The sequence below is a fragment of the Protopterus annectens genome, chromosome 7.part0, assembly GCF_019279795.1.
Source record: "Protopterus annectens isolate FY-2018-M chromosome 7.part0, PAN1.0, whole genome shotgun sequence".
Taxonomy (NCBI): Eukaryota; Metazoa; Chordata; order Ceratodontiformes; family Protopteridae; genus Protopterus; species Protopterus annectens.
The window spans coordinates 969562695-969590194 of NC_056739.1; the positions used below are offsets into that span (position 1 = coordinate 969562695).

Here is a 27500-nt window from a genome sequence, read left to right on the forward strand (position 1 = left end):
CACTTGTCACTGGTTTGAAGTCAGATTTGGAGTCTGCAACCTTTACAGTGTGGGTTCTGTCAGTGAGCCAATTGGCAACCCATCTTGTGATGTAGGGATTTATACCTAATTTAGTAAGTTTAGCTATAATTCCAGAATGGGGGATGGTGTCAAAAGCCTTGATGAGGTCAAGATAGGCTGTGTGAACCACCTAACCGTCGTCTACATCTTTGGTGACTGCCTCAAAGAAGTCGATCAGGTTCTGGAGGAATTATCTGCCTTTCACATACCCAAACTGGGTGGGGTCCAGAGTTTGGAGATTAACAATGTCTTTGTTTATGAGTTCCGTGATGATACATTCCATGGCCTTACAGACCGGGCTCGGCAGGCTAATAGGGCGATAGTTCACAGGATCAGTGGTGGCTCCTCCTTTGTGGAGTGGGATAGCTGTTGCTGTGTGCCATTCAGTGGGCACAAAGCCTGATGTGAGACTATGATTGAACATGGTGCTTATGTGGGGAGCCAGTGTTTACTGTAACTTATAAAAATTCAGTTTAAGACCTAGAACCTAAAGAATACCACCACTATAAAAATAGTTTGCCATTTATACTTCTTTCATAACTACAATGGTTCCAGAGATGTGAACATTTGTTTGAAATATGAGGATATAATTTGATTCTAACAAAACGCTTAGGCTCCGCCCATTGGAAGTCAAAGTGCATATTTGCTGAGCTCCATTGGAGTGAATGAGTTGTTAAATCAGATTCCCAGCAAATACTTTCTTGAAGCTGGTTTATTGTATATGGATGCAACTCTTGCTTGCATTTATTAGGCAGGTGGGTGCCAGTGTTGCATTGTGTTGTTCCATTATTCAGAAGTCACAGAAACTCACTGAACTACAGTGTGAGTGGAATAACTTTTTCTGTTCTTATTTTTGAACAAGAATTATTTCCCTAATTATTTATTTCTTATGACTGTCAACTTCCTGTTTTCTTTCTTTGCTTCAGTTTTTCCTCACTCTCATTTGTTTCCTTTACTTACCTTCATAAACATGATTTTGTTTAGTTACTCTTCATCTGCGGGCACCACGTATAAATCTGCAGGATTGCAGTTTAAAATTTTAACTTGAAATATACTATGCTGTACAAGTTTTATAAGATTCCTGAAGGCGTCATTGTGCATTCCAGTTATCTAATGTGAGAATGCACTTGGGCATTTTTTTTTAATTGAATTAGAACTTTGAAATTGTAGTGTGGTTTTGTAACTTTACTGTTACTGTTATGACTTTTGCCTACTGTGTGACTCTGAGCAAGTCATTTAACCAGACATTGCTGCTGTACCGAGTCTGGAAAATTCCATGTGGATCAGTGCTCTGCCATGGCAAACACATAAATAGACTGATGTTCTTCGTTCCACATTGCTGCAGTCCTAACTATTGGGTAGTCCGCTGTCCAGTCGGCCCGAATACCAGAGTATATGGCTGACGTCGGTCAGGGCGCATTAGACTGACGCCAGTACGTCAGGGTACTAATGCGCATGACCGACGTCATATCCTCAGTCTTTTTTGCCGCATGGTCCGATGCAGAAGCAGTTTTGCGAGTGCAGGTTGGCGTTCTGAAATTTTCTGAAGTCGGAGTTTCAGACCGAATCAGAGTTGGCTAAGTACCCGTTGGGAACATTTTGGTTTTTCTTGCCTCAGTATTTTACCGGATGTCAGAAAAAGTGAATAACTGTATTTCTTGTGGGAAACAGATACCTCATAGGGATTACCATACCTTGTGTATACCTTGTTTAGGCCTGAGCACGACGTTGTTGGATGCCTTGTGCTAGGTTTAACAAACGCACTATTAAGAGAAGGTTAGACTGTGCCAGGTTAGTGTTTGGGAAGCGTATTATAAAATGCCGCCGGATGCTCCGCCTGGCCCAAGAAGCGCAGGGACAAAACAGCGAAGCCTAGGGTTGATGAACCGCAGTCCCGGACGCCGGTTCTTTAGAAGGCTCAGTGGAGCCAGAGGTTTTGCCAGGAGTTTCTTTGGAGTCTCAGGCAGAGACTTTACTGTTACAGGATGTGCCTCTCAGGAGGTAGGCCAGGCTGAGGGGCTTCTCAGGTAACTGTTCTTCCCTCTCTTCCCAAGGGAGTTAGAGCCTCTCCTTCTGTTTCCAAAACTTCTTTGAGAGGTAGGCCGTTTAGCTTCAGTGGGGCTTCTCCTAGCACCGGCTTCTGTGCCTAAGAAACATATGCTTAAAATGGCAGAAGATTTGATTACTATGATTAGAGGTTCTATGCCCCCTCCTGATAAGAGGCCTAGGGTGGAGCCTGAGTTTGATAGTTTTGAACAGTGTTCAGAGGCTTCTGAGACTTCTGTGGAAGATTTGCAGGAGTATCCTCCTTATTCTGATTCTGATGTGGATGATTCCACTCCTACAGCTTCTCCTCCTGAGGATTTCTCATTTTCAGAGACTCTGCATTCCATGAGGGAGCACTTTAAATGGGAAGGCCAGGATTACTCTGATTCCAGGAAAAGGCTTAGGGAATTCTTGTTTTTACCCCAGCATAGGCCCTTAGCTATACCTCCTGTGTTGAATGTGGTGGAAGATGTTTTTGCAGAGGCTTCCCTGAACCCTGATTCTTTGCCTCCTGCTCCTGTTAAACCTGATAGGTACTATAGGGTGCCTGAAGCTCATAAGTATCTTTTTAAGAGTCCTAGGGCGGACCCGGAAACTGTTTCTCAAGGACCTAAAGGTGTTAAGGCCTCTGTGGTTAAAAACCCTGTTCCCACTGATAAAGAGGCAAGGGCTTTGGATAGATGGGGAAAGAAAGTGTATACTTCCTCCACTTTAGCCATGAGGGCGTTGAATTGTCAGTTTCACATGCTAAAATATCAAAATTATCTCCTTTCACAACTGAAATCTAAGGTGGATGCTTTGTCTTAAGGTATTGAGTGTAAAGAGTTGCTAGATTTAGTTCATGTGTCTGAACAAGTGGGTAAGCATTCTTTGCAATGTGGTTTTGATGCTGTACAGGCCTCCTCGAGGGTGGCTGCCACTAGTTCTGTTCTTCGCAGGCATGCCTGGTTGAGGGATCAGAATTTAGCTGAGCATGTTAAGACAAGGATTTTGGATGCTCCTTTACAGTCTGATGTGTTGTTTGGTTCGCCTGTGGAAGCAGTTTTAAAGAAACTGGAGGACAAAGCTAAGTCTATGCAAACTGTTAAAGATTTTTGGAGGGTCCACCCACCAAAGTTGAGTAGAAATTGGCCTACTAAGGGATGGACATATCCTGCTTATGATTCCCAGTCTAGGAGTAGGTCTAGACGTGGTAGGGGCAGAGCTCAAGGTTCTTTTAGGCCTAGAACAGGAGTTCACCTGCTCAGACTTCTGGTGAGGGCAGGGGTCAGTCCTTTCGTAAACAGACCCAATGACCTGCCTTTTCAGCTGCCAGTAGATTCTCGCCTGGCAGCTCCTTTGGGAGGAAGACTGTCTCTTTCAAAGAAAATTGGGATTTAATCACTCCAGACAGATGGGTGTTGGATATCATTCACCACGGTTACAGGTTTTATTTCCATACATTGCCCCTTTCAAAGGCATGCCAGACGCTCCTCCTCCACAAAGGAAAGAGGCTCACAAGCAAATTTCTCTGTTACTCCAAATAGGGGCCATTCAGCCAGTCCCTGTATCAGAAAGGGGCCTAGGATTTTATTCTCGCCTGTTCCTAGTCCCAAAGAAGGGGAACACGTGGAGACCAATTTTGGATTTATCTATCCTCAACACTTATCTGGACATTCCAAAGTTCAAGATGTTGACGCTACAACAGCTTTTACCTCTGCTGGGCAAAGATCACTGGATGGTAACTTTAGATCTCAAGGAAGCTTACCTTCATGTGCCTATAAGACTAAGTTGCAGGAAGTATCTGCGTGAGCTGGAAATTCTCATTATCAGTTCTCTGCATTGCCCTTTGGCTTATCTACTGCCCAGAGTATTCACAAAGGTTCTGGCTCCAGTGATAGCTTACTTCAGGCTAAAAGGAATTCAAATCTATCCTTACTTGGACGACTGCCTGATTCTGGCTCAAGAAAAGGAAGACCTTCTACAGCATCTGGAATATGTTATAGCAGTGCTAAGATGCCTAGGGTATTCTGTGAACGAAATAAAGTCCAGTCTAGTACCCTCTCAAGACATGTGCTTTCTGGGTGTGAGACTGAATACAGCAGCCCAGATGGCCTTTTAACCCCGGACAAACAAAAGAGTCTATCCCTTTACTTCCATCAACTATCTCATCAGTCCGTGCTGACTGCAAGGACAGTCCTTCAAGCATTAGGGTTCATGGCATCTTGTATTCTGGTGCTTCCCAATGCCAAACTGCATATGAGGAAGCTGCAATGGTATCTCAAAATGTATGGACACAGCACTGCCAGGATTTGGACACTGTCATTCAAATAATACCTTGCCTTCAAAAGAATTTTGTGGTGGGCTCAGGAATGTCACCTAAACAAGGGACTCTCTGTGACCCGCCAGAGCCGACTCAGATTTTAACGACAGATGCCTCGGACTTTGCTTCGGGAGCTCATCTAAATGGAAAGTGGATACAACACAAGTGGCCTGCCAGACTACAGCATCTACATATCAACATGAAGGAGATGTTAGCAGTCCAGTTTGCATTAATGGCTTTCAAGGAGTTACTTCTTCCAGGGCAGGTGTTGATTCTAACAGACAACACAACTGTCATGTGGTACATCAACAAACAAGGGGGAAGACATTCTAATCCTCTATGCAGGCACGCAATGATTTTAAGGGAGACTGCGCAAAGCTTGCAACTAACTCTTCAGGCAAGGTTTCTGCCGAGCACAGAACTCCTTAGCAGATGTGTTAAGCAGACAAATCATGGATCCCCACGAGTGGAAACTGGATCTTCATGTATTTCAGAAATTGACAGTGTCATGGGGAACTCCAGACATAGATCTGTTCGCTTCTCCACTAAACCACCAGCTGCCAAAGTTTTGCACAAAGGGGTTTCATCACACAGCTTGGAGAGTGGATGCTCTTTCTTTCAGTTGGAAAAATCTTCATGTGTATGCCTTTCCACCTCTGCCTCTTCTTCCAAAGGTGCTCTTAAAGGTCAGACAAGACAAGCCAAGGATGATTTTAATAGCTCCAGATTGGCCTCGCAACACTGGTACCCACTACTAAGGAGTCTGGTAAGGAAGCCTCCATGGCCTTTACCTTTGATTCCACATCTGTTATCTCAGAAGGACGGTCATCTGCTCAATGTCAAGCTTCACTCACTTCATCTAACAGCCTGGCATATTCTGTGTTGAAACACAGCAGGTCTCAACTTCCTCAACAAGTTTTAAATGTGATTATGGAAGCTAGAAGACCTAGTACAAGGAAAGTGTACGCAGAAAAATGGAAGAGGTTTTAATTTGGAGTACAGCAAAGAATTTGGAGATTTCTGAGCCTAATTTGAATGTGGCTCTTCAATATCTTACTGAGTTATTGGACAAAGGTTTGTCCTTCTCTTCCATTAAGATTCATGCTGCAGCAATTTCAGCTCACTATGATTGTGACCCACCATTGTTTTCGCATCCTTTGTTCAAGCAGTTTCTTAGAGGGGCAAAGAATATAAGACCCCAATGAGAGCTCCTACTCCTGCTTGGGATCTCAATTTTGTGTTGGAAAAACTTACTCTACAACCTTTTGAGCCTGCGGCTACTGCTGAATTGAAATACTTGTCATGGAAGACTGCTTTTTTGTTGGCTATTACTTCTGCAAGAAGGGTGTCTGAGTTGCAGGCCCTTATGGCAGTAGAGCCCTTTTGATTTTCCATAAGGATAGGGTATCATTACACTAATCCTTCCTTTATGCCTAAGGTGGTTTCTAGTGTGGCTTTAAACCAAACTATTCATTTGCCTACTTTTTATGCAGACCCCAAAATAAAGGGAAAAGATTTTGCATACTTTAGATGTACATAGGCAATTGCGTTATTATTTAAGCAGGACTAAGGATTTTAGGCAGTCTCAGCAGTTGTTTGTTTCTTTTGCTTTGAGTTCAGGGCAAGCCTGTGTCAAAACAAACTATTTCTAGGTGGATTGGGTTTTGCATTGCATTTTGTTATTCCCATCATGGCAAGGAGATTCCAGCTGGGATTAGGCCTCATTCCACTAGGGCTACTGCCACTTCAACAGCATTTCTAAGGGGTGGCAACTAAGGATATTTTGGAGGCAGCTACTTGGAGTTCAGTGCATACTTTCTCTAAGCATTATCACCTTCCTCTCTACTCTAAGTCTAGGGCTGGTTTTGCCACAGCTATTTTGCAAGGCATGTTGTCAGCTCCTGCTTCTTTATGATTTGCCAGCCTCCCTTACCTCTGCTTTGGGATTCTACCCAATAGTTAGGACTGCAACAATGTGGAACGAAGAACATAGTACAGTTTTGTACCTACCATAAATGTAGATGTTCGAGGATCCACATTGCTGCAGTCCAATTTACCTCCCTCCTTCCCTCTGTGTTTAGGGGTGGTTGTGTAGGTGAGGTTATATGCTGATATTTTTGTATATATTTTGTATATATTGTACATATTTCTGGTGCAGGTATATTGGGCCTTGTCTTTTTAGGGTCTTCTGACATCTGGGGCAAGAAAAGACTGAGGATATGACGTCGGTCATGCGCATTAGTACCCTGACGTACTGACGTCAGTCTAATGCGCCCTGACCGACGTCAGCCATATACTCTGGTATTCGGGCCGACTGGACAGCGGACTACCCAATAGTTAGGACTGCAGCAATGTGGATCCTCGAACATCTACATTTATGGTAGGTACAAAACTGTTTTCTGTTTTCTTGGGTGTATCATTATAAGTATGTAGCTTGACCGATCTTTATATGTCAGATCTTGTATTATTTCAAAATGCCAGCAGTCTTGAGGGTGTGAAGGGTCCTGTACCCAGAAAATAGATTTCTAATTCATAGGTTCATAGATTAGTACTAGGCTAACTGCCCTTTTGGGCCATTTGAAGCCTAGCCAGTTACGCCATGTAAGAATCAAACCCTGCACCTTGTGTCTTTAAGGTAAACACCTTAACCATTATGTCATCCTCTATAGTACCGTAAGGTTACTACATGACAGCAGCTGCACTAATGAGACCTCAATTATAGGTTTGTGTCACAAGTTTTGGCATGAGCTTTGTGGCAGTAATAGCTAATGATAGCATTGTATTGAATAGTTTTAGTAGTGAATATTATAACGTAGGCATGCAGAGTTTGTAACACAAGCTGAGTAATGCCACCAACAGAATAAAATGATGACCATTTGAATATTTGGAGGGTATAGACAACGTCTGTGGAGATGGCTCGATGCAGCTGTGTGTACCAGGAACTATTGTCTTCTTGGATTTTGGAATGCTTGATTCATATCCCAGAGGCTGTCTACTCCATTAGTGTTGGTGAGAAAGGCAGGTAATTTTTTTGGTTGGTCAAACAGTAGAATTCATGCATACGTATCTGGATGAATAGTGGAGAAAGTTATATTTCGGCCATAATACATACTACTGTATTACATAACAACTTTCATCATTTTGTAATGTATAGTTGCAGATTTCATGGAGATGGTACAGCCTTATTTTGCCAAGTTATACCTCCACTGAGACCAAACATTTTACAGAATCTGAGTGGTGCAAAACAGGGTGTGTCAAGACTATTGTGTTAGTTTACTTTGATGACAACCCCATGTACTAAAGTCTACCGTATTTCCCTGAAATTAAGACCGGGTCTTATACTTTTCCCCCCGCCAAAATAAGCATTAGGGCTTATTATTAGGGGATACCTGATTTACCCCCCAGTACAACAATCAACATTTATTCATGTACACAAATTGACATTTATTCATGTATACAAATCAACATTTATTTGGCACTTTTCCATTACTGGACAACAGTTCTAGGTAACGCGTTAACAGTTGTGTGAGAATTTTACATAAACAGTGCAACAAACATTTCAACTAAAGAATTATCTAGACCTTGGCTTTCACAGTGCAATATTTCATGCTTAACAGAAAGTGCAGAAAAATCTCAATACATGTGTATTGGAGAAGGGGAATAAAACAGGTGAATAGCTGCCACTTTTTGAGTGGTGATGCTTTCTTTATTCCTTACCCAAACCGTAAGAGAAGAATGATGGAAAGTCATAAAAATGAAGTCTGGGAACTAGTGGCCTTACTTTGTAATTACCCCTTGATAATGAAACTTTGCATTAATACAATAAAGTCAAAAAGATGACAAGAGCTTGCTGGCAGCTGAAAGCAGAAGCAATCCATTCTGTTGCCTCAATAACAAAAAAGTTATTAAAATACAGTCATGTCATCTGTGACGACCGTGCCCTGGCCCAGCAATCAAGGAGCCTCAATCCTCACCACAAACACCAGGGAGGTTGTCTTCTAGAAGAGGAAAGGATAACTAATGCACATAGTAAAGTACAATTTTCCTTAAGTGCACACAGATATTACAGTCAGTCTGGGGCTGGTTGCGCCTTTGCTCACCAGGTCCCCAATAGGACTCCCCACTGGCACAGCTATAGGGTCCAGGTCTCTGCCTAACAGGGCAAGCTAAAACCTCCAGTACCCTCTCTGTCCAACCAGTGCTTCATGTCTCTGCCCAGGTAGCTGTTACACACACACACACACACACACACACACACACACACACACACACACACACACACACACACACTTTGAGAAGAAGTCATACAACCACACAGACTTTCCTGGGAAAAGGTTGGCACAGGTTCTCCAGCTGTGCCCTTATTACCCAGACCATACAGTAGTAATTCCTGCCACCACCCAATTAATTATTAGTTACTAAAAGGCCCTTAAAAGGGTGTCCAATTATTACTGTGCAATATTATAATCCAATGGTAATGTGACTATTCAGTCTGGGCTTATTGGAAGGGCTTAGACAGTAAACTCTATAAATATATAATGTACTCTAAAGCATAATTTATCTCTACATAAACCAGCCACAGGTAGAAGGTTTTAAAATATTTAATAATAAATAATTAAAACACAAGACAAAACTACTACACCACAGAGATATCTAAGAGTTCAGAGAACACACAGAAAATTAAAATAATACAGTAGGACAGGTCTGATTTCAAAGAAAAATACCTAATTAATCTTTACTAGCTTTAACTATTCTTACAAGAAATCACAGTGCTAGAAACTTACATGTGAGCTTAGGCAGAGTGCTGAGTTAGATATCCAAGATCAAAATGCTCCAAGTCTCTTGTGAGAAATAATATTTAAACATTGCTAACAAACATGTCTGCTGGGTCCCTCCCAAATTACATCATGTTGACACAGGTTTTCCCAGGCAAACAAACTGCACTATTTAGCAATCTAACACCTGCTCAGAAACTTACAACAATAAAAGGCATTTCACATATACACTCTAGCAGAAACCAGAGCAATAAAGCATCTTCCACATGTAAATTCTGGTCATAAACTTTAGCCTTAAAACAATGGGCATGAAACCTTCATCCAGACGCACTGGTGCCGAATTCTAACATGAATGGGTCACAGCATGCTTCACTGGGCCAGTAGAGTGAAATGTTGTCACATATTTTGCAGTTCCACATTTCACAGTATTCTTTTACACTCAAACATGCCTGTATTTTACATTTATTTACAAATGCCATAATTATATATCAAATTCTATTTGACTAGGCTGGCAGCCTTCGCCCATCTCTCCCCAACCGTCACATCATCTTCTTCTGAAACATTGTTATAAGTCTCCAGCCCCCGAATTCCAGCCTGAATTTCTTGTGACTCCATTTCCTGTAGAATCATTGCCCCAATCTGTCATGCCTAGCAATAGTGCTCTCCTTAAATGAGCACTGCTTGTGCATGTAGCCTGCACGTAGTGCATTGGCAACACAGCTGTCAGTGATTTTATCCCATGAATTCTTCACCCAAGTCATGACCTCTTGCAGGCTAGGCTTCACAAAGTTTCCACGCTGATTTCTCTCCATTGTATTTTCAGTGTAGTCATTGAGTTCCATACGCAAATGGTCCTTGAATGGATTTTTTATTGTATTGCAAGAGTCTGGAGATAGGCAGTCATTCCTGCCGGAATCATTATTTGATCTATTCTTCTCTGTGCAAGGAAGTTCTTCATGTCTTTAGCGCGTTGAGTGCTGGCTGAATCCCAGACTAGCAGACCTCTTTCGCCACCTCGCAAAACAAGTGACAGCATTACATCGACCCATTTCCTTATAACAGCTTGTCTGCACCAGGCTTTTTCAGTTTCAAGAATGCAAATGGCTGAAACACTCTCAGTCTTAGCTTTCTTGCCCTTACTAATGATTAGAGGTGGGGTTTTCTTTCCATCTATACGAATTTCCAAAATACAGGTAACACGTGCACTTTCGTAACCAGTGGAGGGAATGTAGACTGACGGGGCACCCCTCTGATCAATTGTTGTTTGAGATCCTTGGGCCATAAACACTGCAGTTTCATCCATAGCAATCTTGTTGGAGAGTTGGTATTTAGAAAAGTCGATGCCATCAACAAAGGACTTGAATGCAAGTGCACGTTTAATAACTTCAGTATCTTCCAGCTTGAACAGTGTTGTCGATCTTCTTTGAGACAGCTCATATCGCTGAACAAAGCCATCCAGCCAATGTTGTGATGCTTTGAATTCTTCTGAGGATATTTATAACTGTGGTGCCATTGCAAGGGCAAATGCTTGAATGTCAGCCCTGCGCACAACCAAAGTCTTGGCTCTCCTGTTAGCAATTCATTCACAGATGATGTCTTCTGGCTCAGGAAATAATGGTTGCCGACCTGATCCACACTTGCACTTCTTAGCATTTCCCTCATCTGCCTGTTGACTGAGGTTATCGTATGCTGCTCGCCATTTTTGGACCATTCGGAGATCCAACTTCTCTTTGCAGAAAGCCATCATATTCTTTCCCTGGGAGTCCTCCACGATTCCTTTCTTGTACTCGATGGAATAGCTCTTTCTTTTTGCACTCATCTTGTCTGGGAGGGTTAATTGAAGACTTACGAGACAGGAGTGGCAACACAAAATGGTGACAGTTAAGAAGACACAACCACACCCATTCGTTGTCAAGTGCGCACGTTTTATGTGCGTTGTCTGTACTTTGACCAATCAAAGTGCACTTGCCAGTGTTTATGGGCCAAGGATCGCAACTGTCAAGTGTGAGTGAGGATTAGGGTTACAATAAAAATCGTGGAGGACTCCCGAGGAAAGAATCTTACGACTTTCTGCAAAGAGAAGAAGTTGGGTGTTCGAATGGTCCGAAAATGGCGAGCAGATTACAATAACCTCAGTCAACAGGTGTCAATAATTTTATTATTTTATAATTCAACACGTCCATCATGTGTTGTTAACGATCTTAACCTGGGTTTATTTTTGGGGAAGGACTTGTATCATGACCACCCTGGAAAACCTCTGGTTAGATTTTATTTACAGAGAAATGCTGTAGTTAGTTTTGTTCGTTTAGAATGCCAGAAGGTTGAATGGCATTTGGCAGAAAGCAAATGACTGCAAAGCATTTGACTTGAATTATTTTAATGTAGAGACGATTGCCCCTTCCTGCACTGTCGTATGGGTGCTGAGCCCCCAGACTACTAATAAATGCCCACTTTAACGTCATTCTTCCTTGCCGTAAGAGAGAAACATTTGTTTTTACTCAAAAAATAATCTTATTTTCCATTACTATATAGCAGTCCAACTTTCAACTGAAAGTAGCAGTAGTAAGGAAGACACATGGAGAATATGGGGGTGGGTTCCTGCCACAAAAAAAATGTACAGAGATATGTGCTACTTCACAAAATGTTCCTGTGATGAATTTTCAGTCAAATGATTTTTAGCATTGTGGTCTTTTGGTATTTAGTCTAACTATAGTAAAGCCCTTAGTGACACTTGAACATTTAAATGTCAGTGGTGATGCTACAGTACATTTTGAGTAATGACAAAGCTTATTCTACTATGTCATGCAAACTGGAAATAATGATAAGTTTCTGATACCCGAGTTCAGTACTCTAGATTTTCTGTGGAAAAAAGTTGTTGCTTAAATGTACAGCTTAACTGGTAGGTAGGGAAAATTGCCAAGTGGTACTTGACCACTCAGAATGTGTTTCTACAGGGTATTGCCTATTATTTTAATTTCACATCATCCGTTAGGTCCTTGGCAGTATTCAGCTGTATTATATTTCTTCACCAGAATTGTACAGGTAGCAAAAAATCTCATTTTAAGTAAAGCCATATGGGCTGGGAAGTTCTAACACAGACCAGTTATTCGAAGGATATAGCTCAGTGCCAGGATATATCTTGTAAGGGATCCAGTTGGTAGTAAATTTATATTATGAATGTTTCTGAAAAATCACTCTAGTGTTTAAAACAGTCATTTTGTAAATGATGCTTTTGGACCATCTTAACTCAGATGTGCACTTTCATTTCTCGCTTCTTAAGTTTAGAAAAAACAATTCTTACCAGGTAAAAGCAGTATTAGTAGCAATTTTGATAGCATTTATTTTCAAAACTGTTAATAAAAGTATTTTCTATGGACTTAATAAACAGCAGGAATTTTTCATTTATTTGATTTTGACTGCACTGATTGTACATAGCAGGCCCCAGAATTAGAAAAATAATACGTCTTACTTGGCATAAGAACTGCTTAGCTAGCCTACTCTGCTCTTTATCTTCTCTGATGGATATGTTACATTTCCGTGTCAGGCAGTAAGTACTCTTCCATTAGTACTGTAGAACTGCTTTGCATCTGTCATGGCTTGAGGGACTTTTTTTTTCTTAGAACAGTCTAAGCAGCATGTGTGTGAGATATTGGAGGAAAATTAAGTACTCAGGAAAACCCCATTCCGAATTGAGATCATGCAGACCCCACAAAGACAAGTACAGCATTTTACAAAACAGACCACATGTTGTAGCTAATACTGATGAAATCTGTAACTAAATGTCAGCTGTTCAGATTTTCACATAATGTGCAGATTTTTGCCTCATGTTTTTCTGGCAAATCATTAAGGACTGAACTCATTAAATAATGACACAGATCTGAGTTTCAGACTTAATATCCTTCAAAAAAAAAAAACTCATGCAAATGCAAAATTTGTTATCCTTGCAAATTTCTAAATTAGTCGAGTTGCTGTCAGTGTAGGTCTGCCCTGATTCCGAAAGACCTTCTGTCATTGTGACAGGCTTACTACACAGAACAGATTTCCAATCACCTACTCCCACCCTGCTCTTAGTGTACGTAGTCAGTAACACTGAGTGCAATCTTTTGGAATTTGGGCAAGTAAGAGCAATATTTAAAAACTGTCCCTGATTTTTGGGCCTTTGTCTCTCCATTAGTTTTGGCTTTGTCCAGAGTTCATGCACTTAGAGTTTGAGAGGTATGACTCTATATCATTGCTGCTATTTTGTTTTATGATAGATTTGTGTAGCAACTCTGAGAGCTATACAACATCTCTAAGGAAATAAAAGTGGAAGAGCAGCTGTGTTAAGTCTAGCAGTGAATGCAAAAGGACAGTATAAAATTATTTGTTATAAGTAGTGATAGTCCTTTATTCAGATACAGAAATATGTAAGTTCACTAGGGCAGTGTGTTTAGTATTTAGCTTAACCTCCACCCTTAGGTGCTTTAATTGGGATCTTGGCATTTTATATGGATTTCTGAGTAATAAGCACTTGTATTAGATACATATATGTATTATGTAGTGATATTTCAGCTTTTGTGTATGACAGCCAACAAATAAGTTGTTGACATTTCCTTTTGTGAGCCACCTGAAGTCTGTTGTCATCTTAGTGGGCAGGACATTAATACTAAACATCTGGTCCACCTCTTTCTCTGAAAAAGACACACATCTGAGGCATCCTGTGTTTTCTTAGAGTGGATTTTGGATGCTGAGAATGTTTTCAGTTTCGAATTCTTGAGCTGCAAAAAGTGGCTGTGCAGTAGGCATTATGGAAGAACAACACTCCATTGCAGTTGTACCTTGAAAAAAATGGGTAGTGCTTCACATTTTTCGTTAGTAGGTGTAATGCAAATCATAGTTATTGGGGTATAATTTTCTGAAAACTGTGGCCCTGCCCTGTGATGCAGAGGTATACAGCCTTGACTCCACCCCCAAATGACTCAGGTTTGATTAGCATTTTGCTGGAAAAGCTGGGTAGGGAGTGTTAGATGAGTGGTAGTAAGGAGTCATTTCGCTTATCCTCAAGGGAGGTAAGCAGCGAGACCCACAGTACTGCTCAGCCCAGGTGATAAAATGGGGTGAAGCTGGGGTTGTATCACAGGGGCTCCATATTTAGACTCAGTGTGTGGAGTTGCACCTCCATTTTAGGCAACACAGCATGCATTAATCACTGGTCAGTAGTTTCAACTTGAATTGGTTTGTTTGTGTCTTTCGGCTTTTCCCGGTTAGTGGTCGGCACAACGGAACTCCGGTCCGCTAATGATTGGCAGTAGATTTTTTCATGCTGGCTTGCCGGGCCTAACGCACAACCTTCAACAAAGGAACACCCATTCACGCATGTCGCCACACAGAAGATGCTCTAACTGAGAATCGAACGGGCAGCGTCTAACTGTGAGGCGACAACGCTACCGCAGCACCACTGTTAGTCCATATGGCACGTGCATGCTGTTCTGCTTTCTCACCTATGATTCTCACCTCCAGGGGATATAAATGTATTGATTATGGCTCTTGTACTGTTCAGAGCTCAAATGGGCCATAGGGCTGTTGATCCAGCTGGGAATTGAATGGTTCTGCCTCTCACACTGGAGGAACAAATGGATCCCTTTGGGCATAGAAGGGTGAGATATTGTGCTGGGTTAATTTTAGGTTCCAGTAGTTAAAATTCTGTAAGTTGCACCAGCTTTCTTGTTTGAGAGCTTTCAGATAGCTTTAGTTTCCAGAATGTCAATGCATAACCTCACATTTGTTTCTGTTGTTTGTAATATGCCAGACCTTCATCTCCTGTCTTTGTTTGAGATTTTTCTCTGATGTACTCGGTGGATATCTTTACCAGCAAATAAACTAATCTCTCAGAATTATTTCAATTCCATATGAATACAGGGCTGTCATATGCCATGTAGCTAAATACTATTGTCACAGTCAGTGGTTGATGATGTAGCTCCTGTAAGTGTGGCACAGAAATGTTTTGTTTATTTCATCCTGCTGGTACAAACTTGGAAGCTCATTCAGTGACTTTAGTAATATCTGTTCAGGTCATTGAGGGCTAGGTTAAGCAGCTCATGGCCTACTCCCTTCTTTCTCTGGAGAGACTTAGTCACCCTGTGTCTCCCAACAGCAGCTGTGTGGAACACTGCTGCCAAAATGGCTGTAATTAGGAGGGGGACAGTGATGAATGACAAAGATAGGTGTGGCTGTACCTATGATCTGTGCACACTGTACATTACTTCATTGAATACTAAGGTTTGTTGCTGAGAGTAAGGGGTAAGGAATCATTTCAAAGCATTCTAGTGCTGTGGGACAGTAGCTGGGGACCCCCCCCCCAATCATCAGGCTGTGTCCTTCATTGCAGAAGGGGATTAGACATGTAAATAAATGATAAATAGCAAGAAATAGTTGAGCAGTATGGGGTGCTTCACTTCCAGACTGTAACAGCAATTGCAGAAACAAATAATGCATACATGCATACAGAAAAGGTTACACAGTCATGGATAAAGAGATGTGGTTATTTGCATTTGTTAACCAGGATAGTCCAAATGAGCTAAAATGCAATTTCAGCAGAGGCACATGAAGAAAAGCTACAACCTTTTGGCATATTACAACAATACAGGTAAATGAGAAACGCAATCAATCAAAAACAGTAATGCAAGTAAATGAGAAATGCAACCAATAAGAGGGAAAAGTAGTAGCAATTACATATGCAATTAGATTTTCCATTATTATTTAAAATTAGTAGATACTAGAAGTTTAAGGATTCTTTATCACATAAGACAGAAATAAAAATGATTGTACTCGTGAGATGGGGAATGGGAAGTAGTATAGAGGCTGGAAAAGAGCAGATAGTAGTAGAGGCACAGCACCCTGTAACTGTACAGGAAGAAGGTGGAAGCAGCCGTAAGCTAAGATGGAGAAGGAGTAAGAGAACTAGATGAATGAAATATTTGTTTTTTCACAAAAAATGTGTTCCCTTAACTTTAAGACTGTGCTAACTTAAAGTCAGAATGTAATAGTATGAAATTTGTGGGGGGGGGCACATTCCCCATATGGGTGGAACAAACATATGTTACTTTGTAGAATTTGTATTGTGGAAAATTTTATTCAAATGGTTTTCAGTGACAGTAGCCCAGTGTCGTGATTGACATTGCTGCTTCACAGCACTTGCTTCTGCAGTCTGATTCTTGGCTGTGGTGACCTTTTTGCATAGTTTGTGTCTTCACTGTGACATTGTGAGTTATTCCCTTTTGCTCCACCTTAGGTGAACTGGCAATCCTCCAAATTGTTAGTTGGTGTGTGAGTCATGTGCCTGTGATTTTGTGTGCAAGTGTGTGTGTGTGTGTGTGTGTGTGTGTGTGTGTGTGTGTGTGCGTGTGTGTGCGCATGTGTATGCATGAACATGACCTGGGACAGTCTGGCACATTACTCAGAATTAGTTTGCCTACCTTGGGCTCACTGAGTATAGGGATAGGCTCTAGTCCCCCAAATCCCTATTGGATTAATTGGGTAACTGGAGAATGAGCGAATTTGAGAAAAGCCAGCTCTTTGTTATTGTTATACTTTTAAACAACAGTAAAAGTAACCCTTTTTCGTGTTGTAACAGAAGAGAATAAAAAGGAAAGAGTTTTGTGGTTTATTCACCTTTTATAATTTTCTGATATGCCAGTGAATCCTTCCAGTATAAAAATGATCATCCATTAGTCTGAAATTGCAGAAGATGGACTCTTGATATGTAGATGAAATTACATGCATTCTGAATATATAATACACAGTGATTACTCTCTGAAATCACTTGTCTTTCTGTATTTCAGAAATTAGTAACAGCATATCTCGTGCCATATGTACAGTCCAACTTGTATAAAATAAGGGAACTGAAATAATTCTTAGTGTGCTAAAAAAAAAAGCAGAGCGTAAGGGACATAATGTAATATTTTAAGGACCTCAGGGAAGTCAATAAAATCCACAAGGATAGGTAGCATCTTTCAAAAATGATTGCAAATGAGCGTATGTAATTTAAATACAGCGGATGAGTCACTCAGGAAATGTATATTAGTCTTTTCTCACAGAGGGGCCATTCTGAGAAGGTTGGAAAGTTAAATAATTGTGAAAGATTTCAGGAATGCATGGGAAATGCACAAATTTCTTGACAGGGTTAAGATAAGGTTATTGATTAATTGCTGTATACATCTTTAACAGTAGGTGGTGCAGTCCAAGTTGTTCTTATGTGCTGTCAGTCTGTTTCTTTATTCAGCCCACTGTTAATGTCATTAAGGGCTAGTGATATTTTATTTTATTTTGAATTTATTAACCAGATAGAACACTGATCCCATTGGACCCATTTCAGCCTCAGCCTGGGAAAACACAATAGTTATATGACATTATATACAGAATGAATGACAAAATGCAACATATTACATGTAGTATATATATATATATATATATATATATATATATATATATATATATATATATATATATATATATATAATTTGGCCTGAATCTGTCCATAAAAACTTACAAAGGAAAACGTAAAAGTAATGGACATTCAGAAACCATATAGCCAAAACACTTGATGCCCTTAAGGGGTCATTTGCTTATATATCACATGAGTGTCTATTGCAGGAGGTTTAAGGTATCACACAGTGAAAACTATATCTTGGCTAGGTTCTTTTTGTAGTTGTTTACTTAAGAATTTTCACACTCACAGTAAGGAGTTCTCTTCTACTTCTGAACTCCCAGTCTTAGGAACTTTCTGTCTTCTTTCTTTTCACAAAATGTAAAGTTTGTACTGGTAATTTTGTCTGTTAGAGGCCAGAATACTACTTCCTTATATACTACTTCAAGAGGTTTTGCCCTGATACAGCTTTAGAGGTAACTGCTATTTACTGCCATGGAGAATGATTAGCCTGCTTGATTTCAGATATTCGGACTCTGTATGACATACCCTGTTCAGTAGTTCATTTTGCTTCTGCAACTTGGCAGTGATTACCACTGCTGTGCTGGCAATGTATATACAGATGGACAGTGTACTTATTTATTACTGAAATTGCCATCAAGCATAAACAGTTATATTCCCAACTTTTGCTTTTTCAAGAGGGGTATTTTTTTTAAATCCATTTTTATAAACTTTTTTGTAATTTTCATTGTCTAATATAAGATATAATTAGGATTGTAGGTCAGAGAAAACATTATTAAGTTATGTAAATATACTGCATTTTGACAGTAGCACCTGAATTGCAGTTATGTGAAGAAACAAGATCTTGCACACCTGTACAGATATCCATTTTTGGCAGTGTACACTTCTGAAGTCTGACTGATTAAGTGAAAGTAATAATGGACAGTATGTATTTCAACTACATACACACGCACATAGTGACTCTCACAAAGAAAGTTCAGTGATGAGTTGTCTTTAGATAATCTCTCCAGCTCCCATCTAAACACAGACACTTTTCAAATCTACATCTGTGATGACTGATCGACCGTGTAATGAATAAATGAATAAAAAAAATGACCACAGGAATTTATTTCAGCTTGTTTTCCCATAAACACAACTGCACCTTTTTGTGAGCCAGATCAGTGATTGTCTACTTTTGTACACATCCTGGTCACCCTCTAATGTAGCTCATTTTTAGGTGCACATTTGATGTTTGACTGTAATGAACTGTAAAAGAAATTATGGCCACGGCCACATACTTTTCTTGCTGTCAGTTACTGATGCTCCCCCACACAAACACACACACACACACACACACACACACACACACACACACACACACATGTAGACCCCTTCTGTGCAGATGTCTGATGTCTGAATGTGAAGAAATGTAAAATAAAGTATGGCTACACTACATTATTTCATCATGTTGCTATCAGATAAGTACCCCAAAACTGTTTTGCCCTTCTTTAAAGACTTCTGATATTTGATTATGAAGAAATATGAAAGAAGATAAGACCAAAGTAAAATATTTCAACTTGCTGCTCTCAGACTTAGACATATCTAGTCCTCCCACTACCTATATATCAGTGATTGTTTTATGGCAAGCACCTATTTCTCCATCTATTTTTTAACACAGCTTGTATTCTGAGTCTTAGTATAGCTATAGTATAGCTATATTCTTTGCACAGTTCTGATTTTTGGACTGTGATGAAATTTGAAAGAAATGAAGGCCACAGTAATAAATTTCAGCTTTTTTTCCCTGTGTGTGTGTTTATAAACACTGTTCATGTCATTTCTGACATTATGGTAAGCCATGCTGTTTCATGCTTAATTGGCTGTGCCATTTTGTGTTTTACTCAATGGAATGCTTTCAACCTTAAAGCAATTCATTTTGCTACAAAAACAAGCAATAGGAATACTGGTGTGCTAGCAGTATCTACTAATTAAAAACACAGATAGTAAGATGCACCTAAATAAAAAAAAATGCAAAAATAATATTGCCTAAGGTCATCACCTAGGTTTACAGTCCTTAAGACCAGTCCAGGACATGTGTATAATAATCTTTTTTTAATCTCTATATGATCAACCTTCTGTATCTCTGTCTTCTGAATAATGAGATCTATCACCCCCAAATTACCTACCATCGTTCATCTTTTAAAAATTTTATTTTACATAAATTTGAAGTAACCACCCCAATATCTTCCACTTAACCCTACCTTTTCTGTCCATCCATACAGTTCAAGTATAGCATGGTTCACCCAGCACATTGTATTTCTTTCTTTGGACGTAGGCCAAAAGATTTGGTATGCTAAGTATACAAATGCCTTACTAATCCCCAAAGTGCAGGACAACCCTCATGGTGGCTGCCTCACTTAACTTGACAGCTAGAGTTGCTTGCTGCCATCACTTCTATTTCCCCCTAACTCTTCACTTCCCTATTCTCCCTCATTTTCCTGCAGCTTCTTAACATGCATTATGTTCCTCCAAAATCTAAAACTTGCATGTCCATTAGTCCTTCTCAAACTTGTCTTCTCCCTCTTCATGGCTTTTAACCTTGCCTTTTTTATCAACTACTTGTATCCCACCTTATACCTAAACTAATCTCCTTCCCCCTTGAAGATTTTAATCACCTATACATTGGTGCATTAAGATGCAACCTTAAGACCTGTCTGCCCTAGCTCTGTCTTTCTAAACTCCTGATTTCCCCCAAATGTTTCCCCTTTTTAAACTCTCTGTACTTCTATAGCCATTCTTGTCCCGTTGATTCTTGCTTATCTGAAGCAAGTCTCCCAATACTTGTTCAGCTCTTTTCATGCTGTTAGCAAGCATCACCCTGCAGTCCTGGGTTTGATTCCATCAATTTCCACATGTAAAGTATGACTCTGAGCAAAGCACTTAACCAGACAGTACCTGTAGGTTACCCCTAGTAAAGGAGAGCTAGGGACAGCAGGTTTACCCAGTGATCAAAAAAAAAAAAAGTAAAACACCGCCTTACCCTCCTGTACCTACCAGTACATGTGGACCAGCAGTGCCATCATATGTCAGCGTCCATTAATCTCACAGGTAACCCCTGCCCTGCATGACTAGTTCTGCACTAAATTAACTTCATTCCCACCTAACCCTGTATTAATACCCTTCCATCCTGTCTTTATCCCGTAATCTTTATGGGTCTGTATTAAATCATCGAACACTTAGAAAAACGAACGATGATTTATCGACCCCATGTAAGCGAAAGCTTACAAACTTGAACACTTAGAACAGCGATTTTTTTCCAAGGGAAAAAAAAAATCGCTGTTCCAAAAAAAAAAAAAAAAAACACTTATAAAGTGGGGGGCTGTGCCCCCCCCAACTTAAATATGCCAACTCCGAGATCGCACTACAGTGACTAAAACAGCAAAGTAACGGACACGGCCAAGCGATTTCTTTCCCAGGGAAAGAATTTGCATATATGCCGTTTCGTCATTTTGCCTTTTCATCTTTTCAAGTTCAATCAAGACACATTCGAAATAATGCGTCTTCGGTCATCTAATAGGAACCCATCTTTACACATACTCAATTGGTACCCTTCAGAATATAACAACCTGCAATTATTACTTCCATTCTCTTGCAATCTCAGCAGTTTGACCAAAAAAAAAAAAATAGTGTGTGTGCCTCTGACTTCACATTTGCATTTTGTTTCCAGTTGCAAGACCTTTCATTTAGCCCAGAGCTTACAACCATAGGGAATAATCAGACTTGAGGGTCTCATCCTCTCTGTTTTTCAGTAAGATATAAAATTCTTCTAAGCAGGGTCAGAGGCTGTCAGTCATTCCTGTCTCTTACTAAACATTTCTGAATGTGCTGTCATAACATTGTGCCACCAAAATGGATGTTAATGTACAGAAAACTGTAAAGTAGTTTATTATGTAGCCCCACAGTTATTCACTTGTTTTACCAGTGAGGCAGAAAAATTTGGCAGAATCCAGGCGCAGTCGGCCAACTATCCATATCCCAAATGCACATCAGACCCTACTATTTTTATTTTGAATTACTTCTAACCATAGATTTTTAGACCAATGTACTGTATATTTGTATTGAAGAAAGAAGACCAAGGGAAGAGATGATAGAAACGTTTTAAGTACCTAAAAGTAATCCATAAGGTTCAACTGCCCCTTTCAAAAAGTTACATGAAAATCAGGGAACACAGTTTGAAGGTACATAGTGGGCAGCATAGTGGAGATATGATTATTTCATAAATAAGGTGGTAGATAGTTTAGTTAACTTTTGTAAATATAGTAGTGTTAAAACCGGTTTCTGAATTTAGGAATGTGTAGAAAAGGTATAATACCTGCCTTACATGTAGTGGGGGAAGGGAAAAGGCTGTTAAGTAGTAGGGCCTTCAGGGTATGTAGTAAGTAATGGGCAGAGTAAAGAGAGAATTGTTTTATTCAAAGTCATGCTTCCTACATATTTGTGGCATTCTCACCTAGAGGCATGGGGTGTAAGCTAGAGTCGGATTATAATGGATTTCATTTAATGGGCTGCTATTTAAACTTTTAAATATTTCTAAGTTATTTAATGTACTCAATAGCAACTGCCTTGCTGCTAGGTTTTTTTTAAGTACATATTAATGGACAAACTAGGTAGGTCGTAAATTTCTCTTCTGTCTCAGAACATTTGTGCCAGTGCTGCTCAGATTGAAAAACACAATTCCAGATGGAGGCATAGGGAAAGAGTAACATATACAATGCCATGTATGTGGGTATCTTTACTAAATTATTACAAATCCCTCAGGATGTACAGCAAAGAAGGGTAGCTAAAAGTTATCTTGTCTAGCAGATAACACGGAGATGAAGGCTATCAGATGATAAAGCTGTTTCCTGTAGGCCAGGTTTTGATTCCTTTGTCCTCTATTTGCCTATTGTGTGACTGAGCAAGTCACTTAAGCAGATAGCGCTTCTGGGTTGCTCTGGAAAAGGGACAATTTTGTCCAGTAGGCATACCTGGTTAACAAATAAAGTTTTGTACTCAGTCTTTATACTTTTGCCATTCCCATCTCACATACTCAACATACTTAACATTTAAAAAAAATGTTCACATCTTCCAGTAATGTAGCCTCATATAAATGTAAGCAGTGTTCACTCCAGGCTGCAGTTGTTTCTGTAAGATGCTAAGAAACAAAAGTCTACTCATTTGAGTACCGTTTATTTACAAAGTATGAAATTCAGTTAACATATGTGTGCTTCACGGTCTGCTAACTAGTGTGGCGCTACTGTTTTCCCACTGAAACAGTATGGTATGTGTTCTTTTTGACAGTAAATGCAATAGGAATGTTCAAGCTGTTCTTTAGGTGTGAACAGCAACCTAACCAGCAGGTAGGGAAAAGATTAGAGAAAGTAAGGCAAATTTTTCAGTACCTGCTGACCAGGTCTTCCCTTCACCCCGGATTGAATATTGTTCTATACTTTTTATAATTTTTCAGTCAAATGACTTCAGCTTGCAATGTTTATTCAGTGATTTTGTGTTTCCTATATTTTACTGTCTAGGCACCTATGTAAACAGATACAGTAGTTGTACTGTTTATATATTAATTTGTCACAGGACTGTCTGAATACCAGGATGATAGGTTGTGAATTGTGTAGTATAATGTCATGTGCTCAGTTTCCAGTGAAAAGTAAAAAATGATTGCAGTGGTGATATATCTGATGATAACTTTTGTTATATTCTAGGTAAAACATTTGTCCCCAGGCACAAACCTGTAGAGATTCGCAGAGAAGAAAAAGTTACCCTGGACAAAGAACTGGAAGAAGCTCTTGCTGGTGCTACAGATACTGAACTCTGTGACCTTGCAGGTTGGTACTTGTGTGCACGTGTACAGTCAGTTATGCATGCCTTGCACTTTTTGCAGAACACACAAAGCCAAATATATCAGTGCTTGCTATTACTTGCCTAGACTGAAGCATATTTTTGTAATACCAAGTCGCTAATCTGCAATGATTGATTGAGTCATAATTAGTCAAATGTATCAAAAGTGGCCAGTTGCAGAAATTAGTGTCCACATTATGTAGCTACATGTATTCCTGTGTTTAGAATTGCATGTCCTGCACTAATATAGCTGCATTTTCAGTAAAACAATTTGAATAAGTTAATACACCACTCTCAGACCTCTTCACCTCAAGCAGATGCCTGCATTTCAACACCATTTACTGTAAAGTCATCATAGTCTCTACAGCTTCTTCTTCGTGCTACCCTTCAGTATTACTACAAACCCCTCTGTACTCCTCACCTCCACTGATGTCCCATAGATTCCTCACCCCATTCTTTACATGCACAATTGTACCCTACAACACCGGGCATCCATCTACCTTTAAATGCCCTGAAAACTTCCCAAATTCCGCTTCTGTAACTCCTAACATGTCACTACTCTAAGGTAAAATTGTACATAGTGGTTTCTGCTGACTACCTTCTTAAATCATTTTTTTCTATTGTATATTAACCATTCCTTTGTTTTTAGCATACTCTCTTATTAGTCTTCAGCTTTCCAGAAAATACTTTCTTCATCGTGCGGCTGTGTATTATGCAAAACTGTTATGTTTGGTTGTTTGCTAAACTACAAACAAACACTGCTTAGCCACTGTTAGAATCAAAGAGATGAAAGGACGATATTAGTTCACATTTGGGATTAGTGCCAATGGACCAGCAAGATCCTCTACAGACTGATAGGTGCATGAGTTTTCCCTTTTTGTTCTTTGCTAGTGATTCTTTTGAAATGTCTGGGTGTTAGAAATATACCTAATTTTATTTAACTCCCTGCTGTTTACAGACTGTGGCTTGAAATGTTACAGTACCATAATGACTTTAAGCAGGATACTAATTTTCTATTTTTTCCCTTGAAAAAACACTGTGAAGGTTACATTTTTTGGGGGGAGGGTCTTAATCACTTGCTAATTGGAAACTCGTCTCATAGAGCTGACCTTCATTGTGTCTAGGTGAAGCACTAGATGTCAAGTTTGCTGGTTATGGATCTGAGCAGTTTTACAAAACCAGATTGTCAGACATACAAAAACTGATCTGTATTAGTTTTGATGTCTTTTTCGACTTTTTGATTGTTTTAAAATTGCAGTGATTTTTCTGTGCTTTTTGTTTTTGCAGTGCTTCTACTGACCCTTCTGGCATAAGGCATTTTTCTTTTGTAAATGCTTTTCAGTTTGGAGATCAGTAAATGATGGGTCAGCTGTTGGCTGTGATTTCTTTCTTTCACTGTTCCTGGACAATTAAGTACCGTCTCTTGCAGGTGTCATAACTTGCATGTCTGCCACTTACTTTAGCTCTTCCACTATTTGGATTAAATGACTGTACATGCTGGTATCCACCAGCAATGATAACAAAAATGTAGATAAGGGTGCATATAACTGAAGCGTATAAAGGACAGTAGCACAGTCAGAAATTGCTAAGTAAAGTAATACGAGTTTCAGTTAGCAAAGGGAGTGCCTGTAGCTGCATAAAATCACGACAGTTAGGACTGCACATTCAGCACTTGTTAGCAAGTGTTAATTATTCAGCCGTAACTTATGCCAGGACTTTTCTGCCTTTATGTGACACTATTCTGAGAAATGTTTTATAGGTGACCTTCTTGCAACAGATTTGGCATAGCTAGTTTGGAGACTAGACTCAGTTTTGAAAGGTCTTCAAGTGGGAGGGGCAGGATCTGCAGATGGGTATGTATGTTGTCACTTCTCCTGATAGTTAGTGGGGAATGTGACCAAAAAAGAAGGCCTTGTATGTCACTATGTGACAGGAAAGTGCAGTGTGCACGTTATGCATACTCAAACTGAGTAGTAGTCAAACTGAAATGTAGAGAACTGATGAGTGCACTAAGTGCACGAAGAACCTATTTATGGGCTTTCTGCTACTGACTAAGGCTCTTGATTCCCCCATATTGCCTTTTTTAGGCAATGTCACAAAAACAAAATTCCCTACATAAAAATACCCTAAAAAAAAAACAGCCTTAATGTTATGGTGCTAAATGCTATGAGTCTAAATCTGAAACTGCACTCACTGGAAGCACTCCTCACCTTGGAAGATGTGAACATCTGTGCAGTCACAGAGACCTGGTTCAAGGCTGCAGAGAGCACCCTGGCCATATCGAGATATAATACCTTCTGCACATTCAGACCACAAAATGAACACATGAAAACTAAAGAAGGAGGAATATCAACAAATATAAATATCAAAGTAAATGTATCTCAAGATTGTTTAAACAGAATGATTCCCTAGAGTTACACCATGTGCAGATAACTGTAGGAAAGACCCCTCTCCAAGTTATCGCCTGCTATAGACCCCCCTTCATGAATTACGATATCCCCACTGCCTACTTGGATCTACTTGAGTCGTTCAAAATACAACCAAACACCCTGGTTATGGGTGACTTTAACTACACATACATAGATTGGGTAAATTATACGTGTACAAACACACTCGCCCAAAGGTTCTTGGACTTCATTAACTCAAATGGCTTGAGCAGATAGTTGGCACCCTCACAAAGGGGCCCAAACATTCTAGCCTTTGTAGTAACCAACATGGTAGAACAGTGCAACACCACAAGTATGCGGCCCTCCCTGGTGAAGTCAGATCATAAGTCAGTCTCTTTCGAAGTAACAATAGTATCAGACACACACACACACACACACACACACACACACACACACACACACACACAGGAGAAATTAGGCTAAAAAACTTCCCCAAAGCCAATTACAGCATCTTACAAGAAGGCATTAATAGCTTCAAAGCTCTTATCCCCACTGACAGCAAGGACACCTGTACTGGGATATACACCAATGCACTGTATAAGCATCAATGCAATTGTATTGACTCAGCCATTCCTGATAGGACCAAGCAAGATCCTCAGGAAAAACAAACCTCCCTGGTAGACATCTGCCATAAACAGGTTATATAATAAGAGGAAGAAATTTCTAAGAACAAGAAGGAATTATCTCAGAATTAGAGGCACACCCTTCTCAGCTTGAACAAGCAAATAAGACATCTTGTAAAGTCCTCTGAAGCTAACTACGAATCTAGAGTAGCATCCCTAACTAAGGATAACCATAATGCATTCTTTAGCTACATCTGAAATCTTAAAGGAAAAGCCCAGAATTGTGCTGAACTGGTATTAATGGTACCAGATATAATGAACCAGTGGAAATAGCCAACCTGCTAGTGGACAGGTTTGGTGAAAATACACCCCCTGTCCCCACCACATGTACCCCAAAACATTCCTACCACCTATTCTCCACCTAGTATCTCTAAAAAGCAGATCTTAACTGCTCTGTCCAAGGCCAAAAACATAGCCTCTGTGGGACCTGATAACACCTCAGGGTGCATTCTCAATGGTTTAAAACAGGATTTAACAATAGCTTCATCAGATCTATCACAAAGTTATAAACACCTTTCCAAGTATATATCAAATTCAATCCCAAATAGCCAATCACATACATATAAATTATAAAGTAAAGCACTACAACACACTAATATAAATATCATACTAAAACCTATATTCTACTAACAATAAGTACATAAAAACTACATTATATATTAAAAAAAATATAATATTGATTGATTGGAAAGGTTAATAAATTAGTTTATACTACATCATTTTCTTGCTCTGCTCCATTTTCTGAATCTTTGACTTGGTTATATATACATAAAACAGGATTTAACAATACTGCTGGGTACTTCTTTCAACCACAGCCTAAGCACTGGGTTTGTTCCCCCCGAATGGAAAACTACCATCATCCCCTTGCACAAGGAGGGTGCATCAACCGACCCTGTGAACTATAGACCCATTAGTCTAACCAGCCTTGTTTGCAAGGCCATAGAGACAGAATCATCA

General features: G+C 39.8%; 1 protein-coding gene across 2 annotated transcripts in view; it reads left to right on the forward strand.

The window, feature by feature from the left end:
• Positions 1–27500, forward strand: part of LOC122806810 (tropomodulin-2-like) — a 922231-nt gene that overhangs the window by 552709 nt on the left and 342022 nt on the right. For both annotated transcript variants that reach the window (XM_044077540.1, XM_044077541.1), the window contains exon 4: positions 23338–23460. In XM_044077540.1, the coding sequence (XP_043933475.1) occupies positions 23338–23460 (123 nt within the window). The remainder of the gene's footprint in view (positions 1–23337; positions 23461–27500) is intronic.